This window comes from Panthera leo, chromosome A3 (genome assembly GCF_018350215.1).
Source record: "Panthera leo isolate Ple1 chromosome A3, P.leo_Ple1_pat1.1, whole genome shotgun sequence".
Lineage (NCBI taxonomy): Eukaryota > Metazoa > Chordata > Mammalia > Carnivora > Felidae > Panthera > Panthera leo.
This window is the reverse complement of record NC_056681.1, coordinates 18,955,169-18,979,323: the sequence shown is the minus strand read 5'-3', so window position 1 is coordinate 18,979,323 and position 24,155 is coordinate 18,955,169. Positions and strand designations below refer to the sequence as shown.

The 24,155-nt window shown below is 56.6% G+C and overlaps 1 protein-coding gene across 2 annotated transcripts in view; it reads left to right on the top strand.

Moving 5' to 3' along the window:
* The window catches only part of PLCG1 (phospholipase C gamma 1), a 36,765-nt gene extending 15,478 nt beyond the window's left edge, over positions 1-21,287 (top strand). Inside the window, exons 2-32 of one of the 2 annotated variants that reach the window (XM_042930961.1) lie at positions 5,142-5,294; positions 5,410-5,503; positions 5,662-5,709; positions 8,209-8,293; positions 8,390-8,473; positions 8,707-8,741; positions 8,944-9,016; positions 9,120-9,221; positions 9,470-9,588; positions 9,675-9,760; positions 9,835-9,955; positions 10,698-10,866; positions 10,981-11,103; positions 11,186-11,287; positions 11,367-11,554; positions 11,791-11,991; positions 12,066-12,185; positions 12,275-12,455; positions 13,343-13,420; positions 14,197-14,300; positions 14,527-14,623; positions 14,908-14,977; positions 15,455-15,612; positions 16,983-17,079; positions 17,220-17,444; positions 17,516-17,664; positions 18,476-18,590; positions 18,677-18,838; positions 18,958-19,046; positions 19,145-19,329; positions 19,530-21,287. In XM_042930961.1, the coding sequence (XP_042786895.1) occupies positions 5,142-5,294; positions 5,410-5,503; positions 5,662-5,709; positions 8,209-8,293; positions 8,390-8,473; positions 8,707-8,741; positions 8,944-9,016; positions 9,120-9,221; positions 9,470-9,588; positions 9,675-9,760; positions 9,835-9,955; positions 10,698-10,866; positions 10,981-11,103; positions 11,186-11,287; positions 11,367-11,554; positions 11,791-11,991; positions 12,066-12,185; positions 12,275-12,455; positions 13,343-13,420; positions 14,197-14,300; positions 14,527-14,623; positions 14,908-14,977; positions 15,455-15,612; positions 16,983-17,079; positions 17,220-17,444; positions 17,516-17,664; positions 18,476-18,590; positions 18,677-18,838; positions 18,958-19,046; positions 19,145-19,329; positions 19,530-19,572 (3,656 nt within the window). In that variant the 3' untranslated portion in view covers positions 19,573-21,287. Of the gene's footprint in view, positions 1-5,141; positions 5,295-5,409; positions 5,504-5,661; positions 5,710-8,208; positions 8,294-8,389; positions 8,474-8,706; positions 8,742-8,943; positions 9,017-9,119; positions 9,222-9,469; positions 9,589-9,674; positions 9,761-9,834; positions 9,956-10,697; positions 10,867-10,980; positions 11,104-11,185; positions 11,288-11,366; positions 11,555-11,790; positions 11,992-12,065; positions 12,186-12,274; positions 12,456-13,342; positions 13,421-14,196; positions 14,301-14,526; positions 14,624-14,907; positions 14,978-15,454; positions 15,613-16,982; positions 17,080-17,219; positions 17,445-17,515; positions 17,665-18,475; positions 18,591-18,676; positions 18,839-18,957; positions 19,047-19,141; positions 19,330-19,529 lie in introns of both variants that reach the window. The other variant, XM_042930960.1, reaches the window with a different exon arrangement.
* Positions 21,288-24,155: the final 2,868 nt, after the last annotated feature.

The window sequence follows — 24,155 nt, the reverse complement described above, 5'->3', positions numbered from 1 at the left end:
TGGCACCCTCTGCTCTCCTCATGCAATAGATTGGGTGCTGTCCCAGAGTTAGGGACCTACTTTCCCACAAAGGCAAGTTCTAAGCTGGCCCTGAGAGCAGCAACAGTACTCCTTGTTGTTTGTCTAGCTACCCACCTCTCAAAGTGCATGGGATCAGTTCTGGGGCTCAGATGAGGAAACTGAGGCTCTTAAAGGGAAAGTGACTGCCATTACTGGTATGTCCAGAAGGCAGTTGCTCTTCAAGCCTGCCTGACCCAGCCATTCAGCATTGAGTAACTGCTGGTCTTTAGTCTCTGTGGCAAGGAGTCTGTCCCCGGGCCAAAAGAGGAGAGAAGGGCGGGGGTTTCCTTGTCTGGTCATGCAAGCTTTGGTTTTGCAGATTCAGTCTTGTGGCATTCTGCCTCAATGCTTAGAGCTGGCCCCTGCCACCAGGCAACGAGCCTGTTTACTTCTGCATAAAAATCAATCCAAGGTTGGGGTGGTCAAGGCAGGTCAAGGTTGAGTCTCCTCTGTGAATATCTTTATGTCATAGTCTGTTTGCATGTGATGGTCAATTGGCTGTCCTAACAAAAACCTTCATTTTATCCATGGTCTGCCAGAGAGGAGAGCAGACTGAAGCCCAGCTATACGCTTGGAAACAGGATTTGAAAATTGATCTTTGTGATTTCAGATCTGTTTGTCTCCCGTTCTGATGCCGCACCATAGGGTGCATATGCCTCAGACTCTTGATGAGTGTGCAGGTGGGGTGCTGTGGCTGCTGTGGCTGCAGGGACTGCAGGCTCAAGAAGCAGCTCCTGGCTTAGAGCATGTCTGTGTGCACTGATCTGAACTTTGGTCCCAGGAGCCCTACTCCTCCATGGTGTCCCATCCCTGTGAACTCCTTTTTTGAGCTAGGGAAATGGCTGCTTGTATTCTTTTCCTTTGGCCGAGGCAGCTGCAGCCTAGCTTTACCTCTCCTAGGTCTGGGTTCACTCCCAGCAAAGCCCTGGCAGATGGCTGCATTGGTTTTCCCTGCTGCTGGCCCCTTGGACTCCATGTTAACACATTAGGCACATAGGCAGGCAGGGGTCAAAGCTCCTTCAGACATCACTGGGATCATTTGTTCCTGGCAAGGCCCTTACTGCAATACTGAGAGGTAAGAAAAATTGCCAGTTTACTAATGGGGAAACCAAGGCCGAAAGAGTGAGGGCCTGCCCAGGGCTGCAATTTAAGACCTGTGTGGTTCTCCTCTGCTAGGTGTGGGCAAGCCTTCAGGAAGGGGATGGTCAGGGCAGGCTTCCTGAGGGAGTGGGAGGAGGCAGATTGCCACAGGACCCCCAGGCTTCTGCCCGGAGTTCCAGGCAGCCTGGCCATCAGAAGGTCCTCAGTCCGCAGAGCTGGCATGTGATGCCAGTCCCTGGCCCAGGTGCAGGTTACCCCAAAACCTCTCTCGAGAAGGGCTAGTCTCTATATCTTCGTGAGGATGTGTGGGTGATTAAATGCCCGGGATAGTTTTATCTTGTTACTGTCCACCACAGCCATGCTTGGAGTGGTGATACTCATGCCATTCCTAAAGCATGGGCCTCAGGAACCTGGTCCTCCAGCACACCATGCCTCCGGACAGGCTGAGCTTGGCCACATTGTGCTGATGGAACCCCAGGCCCTCTCAGGTTGGAGTGAGCTGGAAGATGGGCCTTTGTCATTGGTGAAAGCCCTACACTCTCTTGTGCCACACAGCAGCAGGGTGGCCTGGCCACAGTCCCCCTGGTTGTGAGATCCTGCCCCCGTCCTCACTGTCTCACTTCCCCGTTTCCAGCCTACCGAGGGCCTCTCAGTGCCCTGGCTTTTCTTTTCCCCAGTGTTCCTTGAACATTGTTTTCCCATGGTTGTGAGTGGGTGATGAGTGCTGGGTCGTGGGTCTCTGGAAACAGGGTGCTACTCTCCTGCTCTTCCAAGTAGTTCTCCTCTCCTCTCCTCTCCAAGCTCCCAGGTCCTGGGAGGGTCTCTGTCCCTGCCCTTCCTGTTCTACTGCAGTTCTGACCCAGACAGCTGGGGTGGCTCGGCCTCCCCCTCCCCCCAACTAAGGCAGAGGCCATGCCTGTCCCAGGGAGTCTCCTCGCCTGGTGGCAGTCCCTGGGGGACCAGTCCTGGCTCTCTTAGGAAAGGAGACCCTTTCTGTGTTTGTCTGGGAGGCAGGAGAATGGGAAGTGGGGCTGGGAGGTGACATAGGATATGACTTTTAAGAACGTAGTAGAGCATCTCACCAGGCGTTACATCCTTTTTAGCCTGCTGTTGCCTTGATGCACTTGGAAGGCATCAGGACCAGGCTGGCACTTCCTTATGTGGGGGAAGTATAAGGGATCAAGTGTGGCTAAGCGGGAGCTGGGGAGACTTGGACACCTGGCCTGGAGCTACTCTGTAGCTGCTCGGCCTCCCTGAGTCTTGTCTTAGACAGGAGCCCATTCTGCCTCCAGCCTAGTCTCAGGGGAATGTGCCCAGGAGCACAGGACAGGACAGAAGTTCTCCTGGGCCTGCTGGCAGTGTGTGTGGGGTGTGTGTGTGTGTGTGTGTGTGTGTGTGTGCTTGCGTGTGCATGCACATGTGCTCGTGCACCCACACAGGGCTCCATGAGGCCTGGCCCCAAGCTTTCAACTGACCCTCTAGCTGCCTGCCGAGCAGTAGGCACGTCCTGGACTACTTCTAGTGATAGGCGGGCCGCTGAGAGGAAGGGCCCAGGCTGTGGAGCATGCAGGCCCTGGCATAGATGCATTTGTGTGTGTGAGGTTTTGTGCCTTTGTGAGAGGTGTGGGAGGGAATGACAGCAGCTCTGCACCGGAAAAGTGTGCTGGTTTCTGTTTCAAAGGGCAGGGTTTGTGGTTATTCTGCAGTTTCTGATCTGGGCATTTCCCCTGTTCAGCTCCTCCTTCCATCCTTGGAAACTATCTTCTCAGGCTGGGTTTTTGTGACTCAGTTCCCCCCACCCTCCCTGTTTCTACCTGAGTGTAACTCCTTGTTTCTAAACCCTCCCCCGCTTTTTGTGGCCCCTTCCCCCACCCGTGTGCCTGCTTTTTTCATTTGTTCATTCAGTCCTTCAGCAAGCCTGGCCTAGGGGGGGATGAGGAATGTTCTCTCTCTCCCTCTCCTCTCTCTCTCTCTCTCTCTCTCTCTCTCTCTCTCTCTCTCTCTCTGTGTCACACACACACACACACACACACACACACACACACACGTATTGCCATGAGCAGTCATGGGTGTGATTGCTGTAGGATTCCAAGTTGGGTCTTTGGAGGGAGAGGATAGAGCCTGGGCGGTAGACAGTCCATCCTAGGGACTGGGATGCAATGGGTGATAAGAAGCACTGGCCATTCTTGCGCTTGGTCCAGCTGAGTTTAGATGGAGCAGAAAAGATGGGAGGGAAGAAGCTGGGGGTGTAAATCACTGGGCCCCACCAAGAAGGGCCTTGAAGTCCAGAGAAGGAGCATGTTCTCCTCCATGAGCAACTTTGGGAAGGATCAGAACAATGTTATTTTAAGGATTCAGAAAACTTAGGAAGGGTGGCTCATGGGTAAAGAGGACTTGGGGGTGAGGGCAGGGGTTTCAGCAGGAGGACCAGGCCTAAGGGGTTGATGAAGGCAAGGGAGCAGGGAGTGAGGTCCAGGTAGAACCAGTAATGCTCTGATGGGAGCAGCTGGGGTTGGGGCTAGAAGCAGTGCCTCTATTTCAGGTGGGATAGATGAGGCACACCTGTGGCTGGAAGGAGAGGAAGAGGGCCCGGTTCTGGACCCCTTAGGGCATTCAGCCAGAATGGTGTACGGTTGGAGCTGGGAGGGCACTGGGGTCCACGGGGGTGGACCCTAGTGTGCTAGAGCTACTCCTGGCTCCAGATCTTCTGGGCCAGTCTGGGTTGAGAGCATTTGAAGGGGCTGTAGTGCCAGGGCAGTGCTCAGGGAGAGTCCTCTCTGGTGGTAAGCCAGGCTTCTTCTGTTTGAAGAGATCTTCCTTAAAGCCGTCTCTATCTGGCTTGGAAAGTCTGCCCTCTCCAGGGTCGCAGCCGGCACCGGGCTATCTGATGGGTGTGTGGCAGGAGGCAGCCCTTCTCTGTGCTGCGCAGTGCTAGGGCCCTCTCCAGGCCTGGGACTAGAACCTGTGCCCCAAGCATACTTTGGTGAGGGAGCAGAGGAAGGGAGCTTGCATTGAATGAGCTCCGGTGTGCCACATACAGGGCTGGGCAGTTTTGGCTCTTAGGACTTCTGATCTTACCAGCACCCTCACTGTTACTTGTTACCTGTGTTAACAGATGAAACAGTGGGGTCAGAGCGTTTGTCATTGTGCTGAGGTCACACAGCTGGTGGGAGGTAGAGCTGGGATTCTAGTCCAGGCAGTCTGATCCCAGAGTCCATGTATGTTTTTCTACCACCCTGTTTACTAGAGAAATTCAGTCAAGCCTTTGGCCTTATATATGGTAAAACTGAGACTGGAAGAAGTTAAATGAGTCACTTGGCATCATCTCCCTTATTAGTGGCTGAGGCAGGTTGTCTGCCATTCGGGCCCCTGTGCTTCCCCGATATGTACTGTGTCAGGGCAGGGGAGCACCAGGCCCTTTGACAGTCAGGATGGGGAAACATTCCTTTGGATACCCACTGCCAGTCCTCTTGCTGAGACTTGCTTGGGCATGTCTTTTCAGGGGTACATCAGTCCCCTGGGCCTGATCCCTCATTTCTCCCATGGATCCTGAGACAATTTGGGTCTTCCTAGCCCTGCCCTGGGACTTTACAGTTTGGTTTGTGTGTTTTGTGTCAGGAAATGGTCCTCACAGAAGAACAGCCTTAGTCCCCATTTCTCTCTCTCTTAGAGTCCAGCTTTTTTCCAGGTCAGAGTGACCTGCCTACATTCTCAGCAAGGGAAGGTACACAGGATGGGGCTGTCTGCTCCCTCAGACAGCTCAGCTTTTAGTAGAGGCCTGTCCTTAGGCTTAGCCCAACTCTCTTTTACCACCTAGTGGGACTGTGAGCATTCCTGGCTCTGCCCCTGGACAGGGTGTCTCTCTTTGTCATCCTTCCCTGAGGGAGAGTATGGGAATGAGTGAGGAAACCAGGCTGCCCTCATTTTGCTGTGGACTTGGAGACCCCAGCCTGATCTTGGTCTCTTCTCTGTCTTCCTAGTTGACATTCGAGAAATCAAGGAGATCCGCCCAGGGAAGACCTCACGGGATTTTGATCGCTACCAAGAGGATCCTGCTTTCCGAACAGACCAGTCACACTGCTTTGTCATACTGTATGGGATGGAGTTCCGCCTGAAGACCCTGAGCCTGCAAGGTAGGAGTCCAGGGTCTGGAGGAGGTGTAGGGGGTAGTTAGAGGGAATATCTACTGGCTCCTGGCTCGGCAGGAAGTATGTGTCCTCAGTTCAGCTCTTTACCCCTTGATCACAGCTACATCTGAGGATGAAGTGAACATGTGGATCAAGGGGTTAACTTGGCTGATGGAAGATACATTGCAGGCGGCCACACCTCTGCAGATTGAAAGGTAAGAACCACCCTTGATGTAGTTAGGGTTGGAGGCATTAGGTTCTAGGGAGCAGAGGCAGGGACACAGGCCTTTGTGTGCCCGGACACTGCCTACTGACTTCCCCAGAACTAGTCTGGCTGGAGAAGTGTTCTCACTTCAGGCTTCTCTTCCTCCAGGTGGCTGAGGAAGCAGTTCTATTCGGTGGATCGGAATCGTGAGGATCGGTAGGTTTTGAGCTGTGCCTGTAGCCCAGCAGGTGGGTTGGGGCAGCCAGAACAGTAGCCATATCTCTGAGCAGCTGCTGGAGAACCAGAGGACCCAGGGAGGCCTGCCTTTAGCAGAGCTGGGGGGCAGGCGAGTGGTTCTGGCACAAGTAACTTCCTGCAGAAAGCCCTCTAATGGCCTTGGTGCAGGCTGGTGAGAGAGGCCAGGGACTATAAGCTGTGTGCCCTGCCGCTGGGGACAGAGACAGGACATGGAGAACTGGCTCTGGGTGTCCTACAGAGAGGGTCAGGGGCCTGTAGTGTGTAAGGGGGTGCCTTCTGAAGCTCGTGCCTTTGAAGCTGTCCTGTGACAGAGGGGCCAAGGAGAGGTGGAGGACAGAGATCAGGTCATGGTAAGGGCATTTGACTGCTGCTGTGAAAGAGCTGGAAAACCACAGAGGGTTTTGAAGGGAGGCATCTGGTGACCTGACTTGAGTTGCACAGGAATGCTGGTGCCTCTGGAGAGTCCAGGGCAGGGCAGAGCCAGAGAGCTTGGCCAGGGAGCCCCTTCAGCATTCCAGGTGGAAGATGAGAGTTTGAGTGGGCGGGGGGAAGGAAGTGGTTGGATTTGGGCTCTAATGTTTTGTTTTATTTTTTTTAAAGTTTGTTTATTTTGAGAGAGAAAGAGGGAGAGAGAATCCTAAGCAGGCTCCGCGCTGTTAGCGCAGACCCCGACATGGGGCTCGGTCTCAAAAACCCTGAGATCATGACCCGAGCTGAGATTAAGAGTTGGATGTTTAACTGACTGAGCCAGCCAGGCGTCCCTGAGCTCTGCTGTATTTTGAAGATAGAATCCAATAGAATTTCCTACCATTGATTTTGGCATGCAAAAGAAAGAGGAGTCCAGGATAACAGTAAGCTTTTTGGCTGGAGCATCTGAAAAGGTGGGGTTGCCATTGACTGAAATGGGGAAGGCCATGGGAGGAGCACATTTGGGGAGCTTACGGGTTCATTTGGGGTGTATTAAGTTTTATGACGCCCTTAGATGTCCAGGTAGAGCCATGGAGTTGGCAGGTGGGTAGAGTGAGTTTAAGGGAGAAGTTGGGGCAGGAGATGTTACCTCAGGAGTATAGAGATGTTTCTTCTACAAGCCATGAGGCTGGAGATCACCTGAGGTGGGGGGTGGGGGTAAGCATAGCCTGAAAAGGGAAGAGGGCTAGCATCTGATCCCAGGCTGCTCGGACACTGGGGATTCGAGAGGTGAAGAGGTGCTGGCCAAGGGAAGTAGCAACTCGTGAGGTAAGAGGAAAACCTGGCGGGGGGTGGGGGGGTGGTGAGTTTTGGAAGCCTGGGGAGGAGGGAGTGGTTGGCTGTGCCAGGCCTTGTCAAGTGTGTTGAAGACAGAGAGGTGCCCTTTGGACTTGACAGCACAGAGGTTGTTGGTGACCTTGAGGAGTGGAGAAGCGAGTTCAGGGAAGGAAAGGGAGTGTGGATGGCTCCTTCAAGGTGTTGCTGTGAAGGGGAGCAGAGAAGGGGGTGGTAGCTGGAGAGGTTAGCTGGGTCAAGACAGGTGTTTTGGTCAGAGAGATAGCTTGCTTAGCTTGTAATGCTAATGGCAAAGAGTCCACAGAGGGAAAGCTTGGTGATGCAGCAAGTTTCCTAACCTGCAGAGCAAGGACCCTGACAGTCTCCCTCCTGGTGACTCGGGGTCAGAGATGAGCCGGTGCCTGCAGAGAGCGGGCACTTGCTCAACAGCACTTGCCAGCACCAGCTAAGACCACTCAGTACAGAGGTGGATCCTGGAAGGAAGTTTTGCTGCTGCCTGTCAGGCTCCTGAGCAGGAGGAGGGGAAAGCCCCCCTTTCCCCCATCTTTTCCATTCTGCTGCCAGGGCCCAGCAGTGTCCCCTGTCCCCAAATCCTGGGCCCCGGAGGGCAGGGACGGTTTCCCGAAGGACCCCAGGAGAGTGCCCAGTCACCAGCAGTGGTAGTTCACTGAGCAGGCCCTCCCCCGCCCCTGCTACCACCACCAGTTCTGGGTATTGAGGCACAAACTCCCAGCATTCCAGGGTGACTGGGGAGGAATCACTGTTGAGCTGCCCCTCACAGGGAATATGTGAGTAAGCTGTGCGGGGCCTGGAAGTTCAGCAGGGGGAGGCTGCCTCCCTGTGTTCTGGGTGGACCAACAGCCTCTGGGAGAGCCTGGGGGACTAGAGGTACAGGCTTGAGTGCCTGACACCTAAAGATTGGCTCCCCTCCCCCATCCTGACCCACTTCCCTGGGCCTGTTTGCTCCTTTCTTGCCAGAATCATGGCCTTTTTCTTTGCTCAGATGAGGAAACTGAGGCCCAGAGAAAGGAGGGGACTTCTCTTGGTCACCCCAAGGGTTGTGATTTAGTCTCCCCATCAGAAACATAGGTCCAAGGGTAGTGCTTACCTGTCCAACCCCAGGTGGACTCAGCCCATAGGTCAGAGGTCATGAGAGGTTGGGTGATGCCACTGGGGATGTCTCTCTTTCCTCAGTATATCAGCCAAGGACCTGAAGAACATGCTGTCCCAGGTCAACTACCGGGTCCCCAACATGCGCTTCCTCCGAGAGCGTCTGACGGTAGGGAATTCTCAGGCCATCCACAGGCAGGCAGTGGGGGCAGCCCGGGCGCCCCTTGCTGTGGGCCTGACCGGAGCCCTGTCCTGTGCCATGCAGGACCTGGAGCAGCGCAGCAGTGACATCACCTATGGGCAGTTTGCTCAGCTGTACCGCAGCCTCATGTACAGCGCCCAGAAGACGGTGCATGAGCCACCTGCCCTCCCATGGCCCCTGCCCCTGCTTTCCCACCCCAGCCCCTGCCCTGCTTGCCTCAGCCCTGCTGCCCCGCTTGAGGGCTTTTGGGTGCCATTTCTCCAGCTCTTCTCCTCTTGAGGCCCACCCCTGTCTGTTGCCCCAGCCTTTCTTCCTGAAAGCCCTTTTCCCACATGGCCTCCCCAGGGGCTCTCACTCTGACCAGGTTCTGTCTCCTGCAGATGGACCTCCCCTTCTTGGAAGCCAGTGCCCTGAGGTTTGGTTTGAAGTGGGGCGGTAGGGTTCTACCCTGGTCCCTCCCCATATAGGTGGGAGGCATTGGGAGGGGGTGAGCCATGCGGAACCCTTTGGGGCAGCTGTGCTGGCCGGGAGCTGGGCTCTGCCTTCCGAGGGGCTCCTCACTGTCTGTGGGCTGTGCCAGCCAGCTGGCTGCCAGGTACTTCCCTTCTTCCCCACAGGGCGGTGGAGCGGCCGGAGCTCTGTCGCGTGTCCGTTCCTGAGTTCCAGCAGTTCCTCCTTGAGTACCAGGGGGTATGGCTGGGCTCGGCGGTGCCAGGGCGCCTGGCTGGGGGGTAGGGACTGGGCTCGTCACGGGCCGCGTCTCGTGCGCTCCTCACCACCCCACCCCCACCAGGAGCTGTGGGCCGTCGACCAGCTTCAGGTGCAAGAATTTATGCTCAGCTTTCTCCGAGACCCCTTGCGAGAGATTGAAGAGCCGTACTTCTTCCTGGATGAGGTGAGCCCTGCCTTTCACTCGCCAGAATGGGGGTTGCCGACCAGAAGCCCACCTGGGTCCCAGGAGCCAGATTCTCCTTAGGGGTGCTAGCTACCTCGTTCCCCTCACCCCCCCCCCCCCCCAACACACACTGGTTTCCTGGCCCACCACAGTAGACCATGAGCATCCTCTCCTTCCCACCACTGCCATGCCAGCAGATTGGGGTAGGGGCTCACTCTGGCTTTCTTTTCCTGCCCATTCCTGGACAGTTTGTCACCTTCCTGTTCTCCAAAGAGAACAGTGTGTGGAACTCACAGCTGGATGCAGTGTGCCCAGAAACCATGAACAACCCCCTCTCCCACTACTGGATCTCCTCCTCCCACAACACGTGAGTGCCTCCCTTGGGCCCCACCTGGCCCACCCTTGGGAGGGAGGCACTCACCCAGCCACGCTTGCCTCTCCTTCCCTGTCCAGATACCTGACCGGGGACCAGTTCTCCAGCGAGTCCTCCCTGGAAGCCTACGCTCGCTGCCTGCGGATGGGCTGTCGCTGCATTGAGTGTGCGTGAGGGCCAGGGCTGGGGGAGGAGGTTGGGGGGGCCTGCCCTCTTGACTGTGGTCATGTTGCTCCCCAGTGGACTGCTGGGATGGCCCAGATGGGATGCCAGTCATTTACCATGGACACACCCTTACCACCAAGATCAAGTTCTCAGACGTCCTGCACACTATCAAGGAGCACGCCTTTGTGGCCTCAGAGTGAGTGGGAGAGAAGGGAGGAGGGCTGGGGTCAGCTTGGCTCCAGCTCTGTCCTGTGACAGAGGGTCCCCTCCAGTGCCCTGTCCCCATGCCCCATTTTTCTTTCGTCCTCTTGCCGTTTGCTTGACCCATTCTTCCTAAGCCTCTCCCTGTTTCTTACATCCATGGTCCGCCCTCTTCAATGGTTTTTCTCTAGCCTGTGGAACAAACTAAAGCTCTACCCGTCCGCAAAAAATACTTCCTTAACCCCAGTGGTCTCTTTAGGCCACTGTCCTACCAACCCCTTTCCCTTCACAGCCCAGAGAGTTGTCCACATCCCTACCTGCTGTCCTGCAATTCCTGTTCACCCCTACCTGTGCTCACTAGTCTCTCATGCCTCACTGAAGGGATCATCGGGGGCTCCGGCAGCTAACTGGAGGGTGATTCCTGTCTCTCCTTACCTTCTTGGCGTGGGATGTCTCTTGCACTGCTGGGAGAGCCCCCATAGCTGGACCAACTCTGGGGACCTCTGTCTGCAGGGGTTCCACCCCTTTGTTCCTGTTGCACCCTTTGGTGCCCCTGTGGAACCTTCTTAACCCTTCCAGCAACCAAGGCCAGCATCTTCTCTGGGTAGCTTTCTTATAGACAGGGCCTCCAGGGCCTTGGTCCCTAACACCTCCTTCTCTGAGGGGGTGTTTGTACTAAGCATTGATCCCTCAGAATTGTAAGGCCTCTGTCACTGCACTGGCTCCTTACCCTTTAGGTACCCGGTCATCCTGTCCATTGAGGACCATTGCAGCATTGCCCAGCAGAGGAACATGGCACAGTACTTCAAGAAGGTGCTTGGGGACACACTCCTTACCAAGCCTGTGGACATCGCTGCCGATGGACTCCCCTCACCCAACCAGCTCAAGAGGAAGATCCTTATCAAGGTAGGGGTGAGCCCCCCACACTTCCCAGCACCTCTCCCAGGCCATTGCAGCCTGGGTGAGGAGGAGGGACGCTGGGACTAGGGGGCATTGCCATGTCCTGGCCTGTCCCCATAGCACAAGAAGCTGGCAGAGGGCAGTGCCTATGAAGAGGTGCCTACATCAGTGATGTACTCCGAGAACGATATCAGCAACTCCATCAAGAATGGCATCCTCTACCTGGAGGACCCTGTGAACCACGTGAGGGCCAGGCCAGGCCAAGCATGGGGAGGGGCACCACGGGAGGAGGGCTCCGTTCATGGGCCCCACTTCTGTCTTCTAGGAGTGGTATCCCCACTACTTCGTCCTGACCAGCAGCAAAATCTACTACTCTGAGGAGACGAGCAGTGACCAGGGCAACGAGGATGAGGAGGAGCCCAAGGAGGTGAGGGGCCAGCCCAGGGCTGGGGGCTGGGCTGGGGTCAGAGTCACTGAGTGTCTTTGCTGTTGCCCTCCCCCCACAGGCCAGTGGCAGCACAGAGCTGCACTCCAGTGAGAAATGGTTCCACGGGAAGCTCGGGGCAGGACGGGATGGGCGGCACATCGCTGAGCGCCTGCTTACCGAGTACTGCATTGAGACCGGGGCCCCTGATGGCTCCTTCCTCGTGCGAGAGAGCGAGACCTTCGTGGGCGACTATACCCTCTCTTTCTGGTAACCCACTCCTGGCGCGTGTATACTCTGACGCGGCACCTCCCAGAGACCACCACGGTCCGTAGTTGGTCTCTGTCACGGGCTCTCCCATGGAACGTGATCTCATCACATGCATGCACACACATATACTTTTCAGGGTGCTTTGAAGCCCTCCTGCAGGGCCACCCACACCCGAACAACTTAGGTACCTCGCTTGGGCCCGGCCTGCTCCTCACTGCTTCCCTGTCTTCCCTCAGGCGGAATGGGAAAGTCCAGCACTGCCGGATCCACTCTCGGCAGGACGCTGGGGCCCCCAAGTTCTTCTTGACAGACAACCTGGTCTTTGACTCGCTCTATGACCTCATCACACACTACCAGCAGGTGCCCCTACGCTGCAACGAATTTGAGATGCGCCTCTCAGAGCCAGTCCCGCAGACCAATGCCCACGAGAGCAAAGAGTGAGGGAGGGGCTGAGGGCTGGGTGGGGGACCTGAGAGGTGATGGCCAGGGCTTGACTTGGGCCTGTCCTCAGGTGGTACCATGCCAGCCTGACCAGAGCTCAGGCTGAGCACATGCTGATGCGCGTCCCCCGGGATGGGGCCTTCCTGGTGAGGAAACGGAATGAGCCCAACTCCTACGCCATCTCCTTCCGGTGAGGGGTGTGGCCTCGGGGTACTGTAGGTGGTGTGGGGTTATGCCTGAGTCTGGGCTGCCCTGACCCTGTGTGGCTGTTGTGTTAAGGGCTGAGGGCAAGATCAAGCATTGCCGCGTCCAGCAGGAGGGCCAGACGGTGGTCCTGGGCAACTCCGAGTTCGACAGCCTCGTGGACCTCATCAGCTACTATGAGAAGCACCCACTGTACCGCAAGATGAAGCTGCGCTATCCCATCAACGAGGAGGCGCTGGAGAAGATCGGCACAGCTGTGAGGGCCCAGTGCTTGAGGGGGCGTGGTGGACAGGGTGACCCTGGGCTAGCTGCTGGGCAGTGGCAGGACAGTCGGTATGTGGGACACAGAAGCCAGGAATGTTGTAGGAGCTCCTGGGAGGGTCACTCTGCCCAGCTAGGGGCCATGGTGTGGGTGCCGGGACGGTGTCCCAGAGGGAATGTCTGCCACAAGAATGTGTCTGCGAGGATGGGCATGCATTAGGTGAAGGCATTCGAGCAGAGAGCCCCCGCGAGCCGGGGTGTGGGGAAGGCGGTCCAGGAGCTCATGCAGGGAAAGGTAGGCCCAAGGCCAGAAGCTTACTCAGGAGGTGTGAACTGGACTGTCGCCAGGGCAGGGGAGTTGGCTGCAGGAGGCAGAGGCATGAGGGTGAGGCATGTGAGGTAGAAGGCTACACAGACGGCACGGGGACAGAGAGGGCTCAGGACTTGGACTGATGGGGACTAGGGCGAGAGGTCTGCTTGAGACTTGGCATTGGTGAGCACAGGTGACCAGAGAGAGGACTATGCACACTGGGGCCCGGGGCTGGGCTGATGGATAGGCAGCGTGGGGTGGGGGTGCCGAGTGGGGAGTGAGCGAGACACTAAGCAAGAATGTCGGGCAGCACCTTGGGCCTTGGGGAACAGAGAGGTTTCGGAATCATGGGGTGGGCCTCAAGGGTTAAGAACTTGGGAGAGAGGGAAGGGCAAAGCCATGCTGCTAAGGTCCAAGATGCCGGTGAACCAGGTGCCAGGGGAGGGGGCAGACTTGGCCTGGAGAGGAAGGCCATGTGGAGGAGGCCTGCCTCACCGACTGAGGGGCACAGGGAAGCCAGCAGCCCCTGTTCTCTCTGGGTGTTAACGTCTATCATTCGGTCCTGTTTCCAGGAGCCAGACTACGGGGCCCTGTATGAGGGCCGCAACCCAGGCTTCTATGTGGAGGCGAATCCTATGCCAACTTTCAAGGTACGACCTCGGGTGTCTGGGCACAGGAAGCTAGAGAGGCTCCTGGCTGCTCTGGGCTTGTATTTCTCTGCTGGGGGCGGAGGGGTGCATCTGTGGTCGTTGTGGAGAAGTGGTGTTTGTGGTTTTCCGAGTCCTTAGAGCTTGTGAGAGATGTGTGGTTGGTGTCTGACCACAGCTCTCCTGGGGCTGACCCCCTCCCAGTCCCTGTCCCTAGGGGTCAACACTGACCCCTCCAAACTGCTCCTCAGGGTAAGTCTCATTTACTTCCTGGGTGGCAGCAGGGCGGGGGTCGGCCACAAGGGCCAGAAACTTTGTTCTTTGCTGCTCACTCCCTTATCTCGTGCAGATCCCTCGGAAAGGACCTTTCTCTCTCTGCTTTTTTCTCTAAGGAGTAAGGAGTTGTGCTTTGTCCCTCAGCAGCCAGGGAGCCTGGGACAAGGTTTTTTCTCCTACTTTCCAGATGAGGAATGATGGGGTCCCAGTCATGCCCATAGGCTTTCAGGTCCTGGGGGAGGCACCCGGGGCACCTACAGACACTCCTAGCCTGTGAGCCCTGGCTTCTGGGGGAGATTCAAGAATCTCCCTGTGGCCCGGGCTGAGGGGCTTGCAATGTTCCACCTGGACCCTGAGGAGCCTCCGTGGCAGAGGCCCTGGGTCACACGTGTCCTGGAGCCTCCTGTAGGGCTGATGGCGAGGACTATCTGGGGGGGCTGCCCCACGTCAGCAGATTGGCGAGGATAGACTGCCTGCTCTAACCAGTGTCTCCCCCTCTTCAGTGTGCAGTGAAAGCACTCTTTGACTACAAGGCCCAGAGAGAGGATGAGCTGACTTTCACTAAGAGCGCCATCATCCAGAACGTGGAGAAGCAAGAAGGTGGCTGGTGAGCCTGGTCCCCAGAGCCAAAGCCTCTGGCATGTGTGGCGGGCTGGGAGGCGGGGGCCCCCCTGTGCACCTGCCACTGTGCTGTCGTGGTGTGTCTGTCCCACATACCTGCTCACCAGCGCTGCTCCTGCAGCCTGGCGTAGGTGCAGGGACTCTGACAAGGGATATCCTCCTTGTGGGAGTTTGGAGTGGTTGCTGGGGTCAGCACCCTGTGGCTTCCACAGGTGGCGGGGGGACTATGGTGGGAAGAAGCAGCTGTGGTTCCCGTCAAACTACGTGGAAGAGATGGTCAGCCCCGCAGCCCTGGAGCCTGAGAGGGAGGTGAGAGCAGAGCCATGTTGGTGCGACAGAATCCCCGTCCCCAGACTCTTCTTGTGCATATGCCCATCACACACAGTGTCGGGTGTACCTGTGCATGCACAGCCACCAGTCACCTGCGGTCCTGTCACACCCCTGTGGGGTCCGCAGTTTCCAATACACCTGCTGTGTTTGTGTTGTCATGGGTGTGTGCATAAGGTGTGTTTGTTGCACGCACACAGACATCTCCTCCCATGCATCTATATAAAGCAGATGTGCTGATGACCCATGGGCTTTGCTTTCCACAGCACTTGGACGAGAACAGCCCTTTGGGGGATTTGCTCCGGGGGGTCTTGGATGTGCCAGCTTGTCAGATTGGTGAGCCCCCACCCCTTTCCCCAGCCCACGGTTCTTCAGGGTCAGGCTCTCCTTTGTGGCTCCCTTTGTGTTCTGTGGGAAGAAGCCAGTGGCTGGCCTCCCAAAGGCTGTCCTCACTCTGAGCTCTCCCCGTGCTTGGATACTCTCTTGACACCCCAGTCTCGATTCTTCACCTCCAGCTCTGACCCCCTGCATGCTTACCCTGAGCCAGGCACTGGGTGATGCGGAAGGCTAGCTGACCTCCACAGTCCTTGTTGGTTGGGCCACGGTGTGACGGGACCTTGGAGACAGGGTGGGGCACGTGACCCGCACGAGACCGGGGTTTGAGCCCTGGTCGCCTCTCCTGGCAGCGCAGCATCACCTCCCTCACACCCTGTGGGGTGGAGGGCAGGTAGTGAGGGGCTCCGAGCCAGTGCCTGGGCTGTAGTGTGGGGGACGGGGACGTCTTTCCAAGCCCTGTTTCTCTTGCTCTCCCAGCCATCCGTCCCGAGGGCAAGAACAACCGGCTGTTCGTCTTCTCCATCAGTATGGCTTCCGTGGCGCACTGGTCCCTGGATGTCGCTGCTGACTCACAAGAGGAGCTGCAGGACTGGGTGAAGAAGATCCGAGAAGTGGCCCAGACGGCAGACGCCAGGGTAAGGGGCATCTGTGGGGTGCGGGGGTGCAGGTGGGCAGCATGTGAACCTGTTGGGGGTGAGGCCTGCAGCACTAGGCCTGCCTCTAGGCTGGGACCTGGAGGAAACCACACACACACACACACACACACACACACACACACACACACACACACACACAGCAGGCCGTGTGGCTCGTTCAGGACAGAGATGGATAGCGGCCATGGGCCACCCTGTGGATCTGCGTGGTCGGCAGTTGGACACACGGGCCGAGCAAGAGCAGTCTTGTGCTGGAAGCAGGAGCGGGTGCCCAGAGGCTTGGGAGGAATGGGTGGTGTGGAGTGGGGAGAGGGTTTAACTTTGGAGGGTGTTGGTGGCAGGGGGAGCCCGGAAGGGCAGGGCCGAGAGGCTGGCGGTGGCCAGGGGTGGATGGTATCTGATGTGTGAGGGCTGCAGAGGTACCAATGGGCACGATAACCTGAAAGTGCCCGGCGTTTCGGCAGCAGCAACTGGCCCTAGTGTCACTACTAGGAACCGTGGTGGTAGGTCTCCACGGGGCTAGAGCTGGGGCCAGCTTTCACGCTTGGCTGTAGGAGGAGCCAGCAGAGAGGAGGGAGGCCACTTCCGCTGAGCCTGGGGGAGCGGAGGGAAGGATGTATTCACAGGGGTTAAGGGAATTCTGTGTGATGGCCATTCCCTGGGTGGTTGGTGTGGGTGGAAGGTGACAAGGCAGGTCTGTGGCTGCTTTGGAGGATGGGTGCCTGTGAGCCGCACAGAGAACAGAAGGTGCTGAGGATTTTATTGGCAGACTGGCTAGTTGGGATGGATTCTGGGGTCTGGGCTGAAAGAGGAAGTAAGAATGTGCGTGTAGGAGCCCTTGATGGAAGAAAGTGGGGCTCTGGAGCTATGAGGACAGGACGGGACGCGCTTGTGAGCGGCCGCGGTGGGTAGGTGGCTGTGTCGGGCAGGGGGGCATCTGAGGGTGTGAAGCCATTAGGCCTGCAAGGTGGGAGGAGTCTCCTCAGCACCGAGACCTGAGACCGAGCCAGAGACCTGAGTCCCCACTGAAGTCACAGGAGGCTGCCTTGCTTAAGGGAGGCTGGGTACCCGATGGTTACAAAGCATCACCAAAGAGTGCAGCCAACCCCAGGACCCTGAGCTGTCACTGGGGTGTGGGTGATGAGGATATCAGCCTCTAAGAGTCTTAGGAGGGCAAGTGTGGCCTTGGGGGCAGAGAAAAGGAAGGAGGATTCTGGGGTGTACTGTCCAGAGGGGTGTGGGAGATTCGGGGGACAGGGCAGGGCCCAGAGAGCACCTGCACTGTGGGTATGCCTAAGCTGGCAGGGGCATCCTTCCGGGTGGGGCATCAGGCCATGTGTGTGTGTCACCAGCTCACGGAGGGCAAGATGATGGAGCGGAGGAAGAAGATCGCCCTGGAGCTCTCCGAGCTGGTTGTCTACTGTCGGCCTGTTCCCTTCGATGAAGAGAGTAAGGGCCGAGGGCTGGTGGGGGTGTGTTTGGGCGCCCTCCCTGGCAGGTGGAAGATGTAAATTGTGTCCCTTTGTATGGGGGGTGGGGGAGCTGCCCGGGTGGGTGGGCTCTGTAAGCATTCTCCCTGTTTGATCCAGAGATTGGCACAGAACGTGCCTGCTACCGGGACATGTCGTCCTTCCCGGAAACCAAGGCTGAGAAATACGTGAACAAGGCCAAAGGCAAGAAGTTTCTCCAGTACAACCGGCTGCAGCTCTCCCGCATCTACCCCAAGGGCCAGCGGCTGGACTCTTCCAATTACGACCCCTTGCCCATGTGGATCTGTGGCAGTCAGCTCGTGGCTCTCAACTTCCAGACCCCAGGTGAGAAGGTGCCCCGTGGGGCGGGGAGGGGCGCCATCGGGCCAGAGTCCACTGTAACTCGGCTCTTTCAGACAAGCCTATGCAGATGAACCAGGCCCTCTTCATGGCCGGTGGCCACTGTGGCTACGTGCTGCAGCCGAGCACCATGCGGGATGAGGCCTTTGATCCCTTTGACAAGAGCAGTCTCCGAGGCCTGGAGCCATATGCCATCTGCATTGAGGTGGGTGGTGCTCGCCTGTGGGCTTTAGGGTGGGCAGGGGTTGCTTTTCTGGGGCTCGTTTCTGGAGTCAGGGATGCGGTGCCGGTTTGTGTGACTGGCGGGGGGCACTGAACTGGCTCCTGAGCGTGAGGAAGGTGTGACCGTCCTCTGAGATAGGAAGGCAGCTGCAAGTCTCCACCGTGGGGCTGGGCCCAGAGTGGCGAAAGCCCGAGGCAGGTGGGCTAAATGTAGCCACTTCTTGGCACTGAAGAGTCAGGCTGTCCAGTGAGGCCATGGGTAGCCGCTGCCTGGCAGGACAGGAAACCAGGGCCCGTGGTGAGCTATCCGCAGGAGCCAGCGGGACGGCACTTACTGGAACGGGGCTTGAGGGAGAGTGACCCCCATCCCCAGCTGTCTTTTAGAACAGTCCCTGAGCACTTAATGCCCCCTGGTGAGAAGCTGTGGGGTGCGGGGCGGGTGGGGCTGAGCAGTGTTGAAGGAGGTGAGGATAGCACAAGGTGAGTGGGTGCTGCTTTCCCGAGAAGAGACTTCGATTTTTTTTTTTTTTTTTTTTTTACCTTGTGGGGAAGTAACTTAAAAGATTTTCATATTGAAACAGACATGCGTTTGATGAAGTAGATTACAGAAACTCCCATGAGAAGTTTGGCTGAAGCTTCTTCCAGTACCACTGCTCAGGGCCCTGATGCCATGAGCCACTTAGTGGGCCGTGTCTTTGGGGCCCAGCAGAGGGCGCACTGCCTCCACTGCATAGCGAGGACTTGGAGGGAGTGGAAAGGACAGTCCCCCAGCCCATCTCTACCCTGCCTTACAGGTGCTGGGGGCCCGGCACCTGCCGAAGAATGGCCGAGGCATCGTGTGTCCTTTTGTGGAGATTGAGGTGGCCGGAGCAGAGTATGACAGCATCAAACAGAAGACAGAATTTGTGGGTAGGTCTGCCTTCCCCACTCAACCACGCCAGTGACCCTGTCCTCTCTTGGTGGTGGCCTGAGGCCTTCTGCCCTGACTTTTGCAGTGGACAACGGACTGAACCCTGTTTGGCCCGCCAAGCCCTTCCACTTCCAGATCAGTAACCCGGAATTCGCCTTCCTGCGCTTTGTGGTGTATGAGGAGGACATGTTCAGTGACCAGAACTTCCTGGCTCAGGCCACCTTCCCAGTGAAGGGCTTGAAGGCAGGTGAGGATCCTTCCTAGAGACAATGCCCGGGATCTAGCTTGGGGACGGGGTGGGGGGCGGGGGGCGCAGGCCCCTGCTTGGCTCCCTCCTGGGCTGAGGGCCAGGCCTTCTCCTCCTAGGATACAGAGCCGTGCCTTTGAAGAACAACTACAGTGAGGACCTGGAGCTGGCCTCCCTGCTCATCAAGATCGAAGTTTTCCCTGCCAAGGTGAGCACGAGGAAGGGGGGCTGGGGAGGAGCCAGGCAGCAGCCTCACAAGGCCCTGGGGAGGCACTGATCTCTCGTGCACCGCCCTTGTTGAAGCAGGAGAACGGTGACGTCAGTCCCTTCAGTAGTATGTCTCTGCGGGAGCGGGGCTCCGATGCCTCGGGCCAGCTGTTCCATGGCCGGGGCCGGGAAGGTTCCTTTGAAGCCCGCTACCAGCAGCCGTTTGAGGACTTTCGTATCTCCCAAGAGCATCTGGCAGACCATTTTGACAGTCGGGAACGGAGGTGAGGGGCTGGAGGATGGGTGGCCAGTGTGCAGCTTGGAGGCGGGGGATGGTGGGAGCGATGGGAAGAAGTGCTTGCTGCCCCTCCGGGTCCTTCTCTTGCCTCCTGGGTGGGTGGAAGTTACAGTTGTCTGGCTTTGGGCTGTCCCACTGCACTCTGAGGCCCCACCGCCGGTAAGGACACTCTCTCCTTGTGTCCAGGGCCCCACGAAGGACTCGGGTCAACGGGGACAACCGCCTCTAGTTGTGTGCCAGCCTCGTTGAGAGCAGCGGGTGCCATGCACCTCGTGGAGTGCCGTGAGCCGGGTTCTTGAGAAGTGGCCTGTCGTGGCCTGTCGTGGCAGCCTTCCTGGCCCCGTAGCCTGGAGCCTGGATTCCAGCAGTGACTGCTAGACAAAACCAAGCCATTAATGAGTTGTTTTACTGTTCGGGGCCTCCGTGCCCCAGCTCTGGGGGAAGGCAAACACTGTACTGTGTCTCAAATTAATTAAGCACACACCTCTGGTCCTGACTTCTGGAGATGGAGCTTTCCATCTGTGGGGCCAGGACCATGGCTGCAGCCCCTTGGAGAGAGGCTGCCTCAGCCTGTGGCACAGGAGGCTCTAAGGAACCGCAGCAGCCTCATGGGGCCAGGGAAACAAACCCAAGTTTACATTGTCCTGTAGCTTTAAAACCCCAGCCGGGCAGGGGTGGGGGTAGATGCCCCCACGGTTTGGCCCTGGAGCCAGGGCAGAGGAGCACAGGACCTGCCTGGAGAGGGTCCCCCCCTGCTCAAGGAAGAGGACACAGCACAAGGGCATGTTGCCCGTGGCTGGGAACACAGCCCAGCCTCCAAGATACAGGGGATCATGTTAGAAATAGCAGCATTGGGCAAGCCAGGCTGCTGTGGGCCATGGAGGGTCGCCCTGCAGGCCACTGTGTGAGGGGCCTGAGGAGGCCAAGGCCCAGGGCGCTGCCTGGAATGGGGACAGCAGCCCCTCAGGACCATGGGAGGATGAGGGGGACCCGGATGTCCTGCCGTGCCTTGGGCTGCACCACCTGCCTGCTGCCCAAAGCCGGGAGGCAGCCCAAGGTTGACACTCGGGATGTGAGCCTGGAATCCGGACCTGCTCACTAGGGTAGACGAGTGTGTGGCTGTGCTGGCCGAGCACAGCAGCTCCTGCCACGTTGGGAGGGCGTGCCTCGCTTTGACGCAGAGGCCACCGAGCAACGGAAGGTCTAACAGCAAGGTCACCGGACTTGAGGCCTTTGTCGGAGATGGGTGCCGGCATGGCCAGAACGGAGGAGCAGGTCGCAGGCCACGCCGGGGATTTTCCCCAGTACCTTCGGGAAGCTCCTGCACACAACTGACAGGCCCTTCTTCAAGGCACCCTTCAGCAGGTCGGCTAGGGGACCCCTCCCCCCCACCCCCGTCCTGTTCCAGACCGAAGACCACTCTCCCCGTTGCAGCATAAGACCTGGGCTCTGAGTCTGCGGACAGCACTGTGGGAGGATGTGGAGATCAGCCCGAATATTCATTAAACCAGTTGAAAGTCCTCTTGCTGGGCATCTGTGATGTTGGAGTATGGAATTTTAAAGGTTATTTTTTGCACACCGTTTCCTACCATGTTCATTATTTCACATAGGATGTATGATTTTCTGTCTTCCACTTCTAACCGGAAAGCTGCTTGGTTGGGGGGTGGGGGAAGCAAAACGAATGAACTGGTCTGTGCACTGTGGCAGAACTGTTATTTTTATGGATTTTACAGCTCAACTAACAGTGTTACCTTTTCAAGATTTATATATTTATATACTCTTAAGAAAAACCACTGAGCCGTTAAAGCCTTGTTATTCAATCCTAATAGTGATTCAGTTTTCTATAGTTTACTTTTAGGGTAGAAAGTAAATTATTTAACATTACATTAAACTTCCCAGATCATGGATTGTAAACCGAAGGAAATTATACAATTTCTGAGAAAATGTATTGGTTTATTTAAACTAATTCTAAAGTTGTCTTTGCAAGTATGACCTCGGAATCCTGTCCATAGCAAACATACCTACATATGGCTGCCAACGTTTGGTTTATAATCAGAATATTAACAAAAATCGTAAATTTTATTAGAAAAGCTTTCCTTTTGAAAAGAATAGCAGTATTATTTTTCTTCTCAGTAGTATTGTAACAAAGTTAGTGACTCTCCTTGCTCCTCACCTTTGGAGGGCAACCTTGGAGCAGAGCCACAGGGAGGGGCCGGCGACCACCCGACACGTGGGGACAGCTGTGCTACAGATGGTAAGGCTGTCGGGAATGGGCCGGGGTGGGAGGAAAACAGCAAAGCCTATTCTGGTCAGGTGGTTTTTGTTCAAAGGCAAAGACAACGCAGTGTGCGTTCCCTTAGGGAGAGAAAAGGGTTAAGGATCGGCCGGCTGTGTGGGCAGGTGAGGGAGCGGTCACGATGCAGCTGGCTGCTTCCATTGAGCTGGTGAGAAGACCCCGGAAAGGAGACGGGAAGGTTGGGAAGGCAGCCCCACGAAGGGGTGCAGGCCCATGGGCACAAGGGTGCCCTTCGGTACAGCTGGCACTCGGCACGCGCAAGCCCACTGCCCTCATTCAGCCTCAGTTGCCAGTTGTGCTGGCCTTTTAAGATCTGACTGCCACATAAATCGGCCCCGTGTCCTTTTAACTTGGGTGCTCTTTCACGGGCCCTGGGAAGCCGGTTGTCTGGAGACAACTTGTCAGGTGGTTATTGTGCAGTACAGGCAGGTGGGAAGTTTTTGGCAACTTCCCAGGTCAAGCATCTCTTCCCTCCTCTGGGCTACAGAGTGGGGTGAGAACACCTGCTCTTCCAGCTCCCCTGCAGACAGGATGTCCGGGGTCAGCAGCCCGAATCCCTGCAGCTTGCCAACCCTGGTGAGTGGGATGCAGCCGGAGCCCTTTCCCAGTTCACAGAAGCCTCTCCTTTCAAAAGGAGGTTGCCAGGTGCCACTCTGGTTGCCTCGATAGCTTGCAACCAAATCTCTGCCCAGATGTGGTTGAAAAGGCACTGCCCTTACCTTCCTGTGGCTGTTTTCATGGTGGTCTGCGCCGGTGTAGGTCAAACATGATGCCACACACAGAGCTGCCTGCCTGCTGGATGGATGGGACGAGCATAAAAAGCCAGCCCAGGGATCCTGAAAAGATGCAGGTAAGTGTAATCAGTTGGTTCTTAAGATGGTAATTAGTGTATCGCTGGTGTGATAATTCACGCACCAAACAAAGCATGGAGAGCAAGATTGTCAAGTCCAAGGCTGATTAGGAGTTACAGGTTCTGAGGGGCATGTGGGTGGCTCGGCCAGTAAGCCCCTGACTTCAGCTCAGGTCATGATCTCACAGTTCATGAATTTGAGGCTCACTTAAAGGGGTGAGCTCGAGCCCTGCTTCAGGTAAAACATGAGCCCTGGGTGAGCCCCGCGTCTCTCTCTCTGCCCCCTTGCTCACTGTGCCCTCTTCAAAAAAAAGAGTTACAGGTTCGGAGCATCCCTTTCCTATATGGTAAGTCAGACCAAGACCTAACAATTCCCAATTTGACAGATTGAGGGCAAGTCCTGGTTCATTCTAGTTCCCTCGGAGCACCACCCACTTGGAGAACTGGGATCAGTTTAAAATACTTCCTTTCATCCGCTGAACTAGATATAAGAGCCAGTATCAGAGCGCCCACTGCTCAGGTTCTTGCTGGCCCCTTGGCTTTCTCCCTAGAGCTTCTCTGTCCTATTCAAAAGGATGGTTCTTTTCCCAGCGACAAGGGAGTTGATGGAATTTGGCCTGAACTTCGAAACTGGGTTTTCTTGCTCCAGGTTCTTGTGGCCAGGAGAGCTTGTCCAGTGTGAAGGAAGAGTTCTGTGCTGACCCCTCGGTTAGGGGCTGCCTGTCATCACAGGACATCCTCGGCTTTTTGGTGTTGACCATTTTTATTTTAATCAGGATGAATCCCCATTTACTGAACAAGTGTCTTTCTGGAGTATGACTTGGAGAGGAACCGCTCTGACGTCCCTAAGGCAGCTTCATGGACCTGAGGCACACCTATCTTCCAGGCTCCCAGGCTGCATACACTACTTTGCTTTTCACTGCAAATGCCTTGATCTTTCTTCCTGGTAGAAAACAGGACAAGTCTCAGTCTTGCAAGCACACAGATCAGTTTCACCTCCTGTTTCCTCCAGACAGACCTGACTGAGCTCATTAATCGACCCATGAGGCCCTACAAAGGGGAAGGGATGGGGGTGAGGGGAAACCCTCACTTGAGACTGAAGGTCTTGCCCTATGGTGCGTAAGTTGCTTGCCTCGTCATCCATGTGGGCCACGTCCCTGTGGTGGGACAGCTTGGATTGGCACGAGTTTCTACCCACTGGGTGACGCATCATCTGGGAAGCTTCTAAAAAATACCAGTGCCTACAGCCCTAGCATAGGTATTTTTCAGAAGCTTTCCCGGGTGAACTGAATGGAAGGTCAGGGTTGAGACGCTTCAAGTGTGGGCAGAGGAAACCAGAAAAGCAGGGTCAGGAAGAGGAAGTCCATGGTACCAGGGGCAAAGATGAGAAGCGGACTGGCTCCCTGCAGGGGGAGTCTCCTCTCCTGCTGTCTCCAATAGGAACCACTCCTGGCTGGCTGGCTGGCACACCAGGGACAAGTAACTGCTCAGAGTTGCAGGCCTGCACTTCTCTCACCCCGTGCACACGTGCACACAGCACTACTTGCAAGGTCAGCAGCTTTCCGAAGCCCCTGCAAAAAGAGCAGTCAGGGCAAGAACCCCTCTATAAAGGGGGAAGGCAGGAGCAGTTTCTGACTCCAGTTGAGGACAGTGCCATTAACAAGGA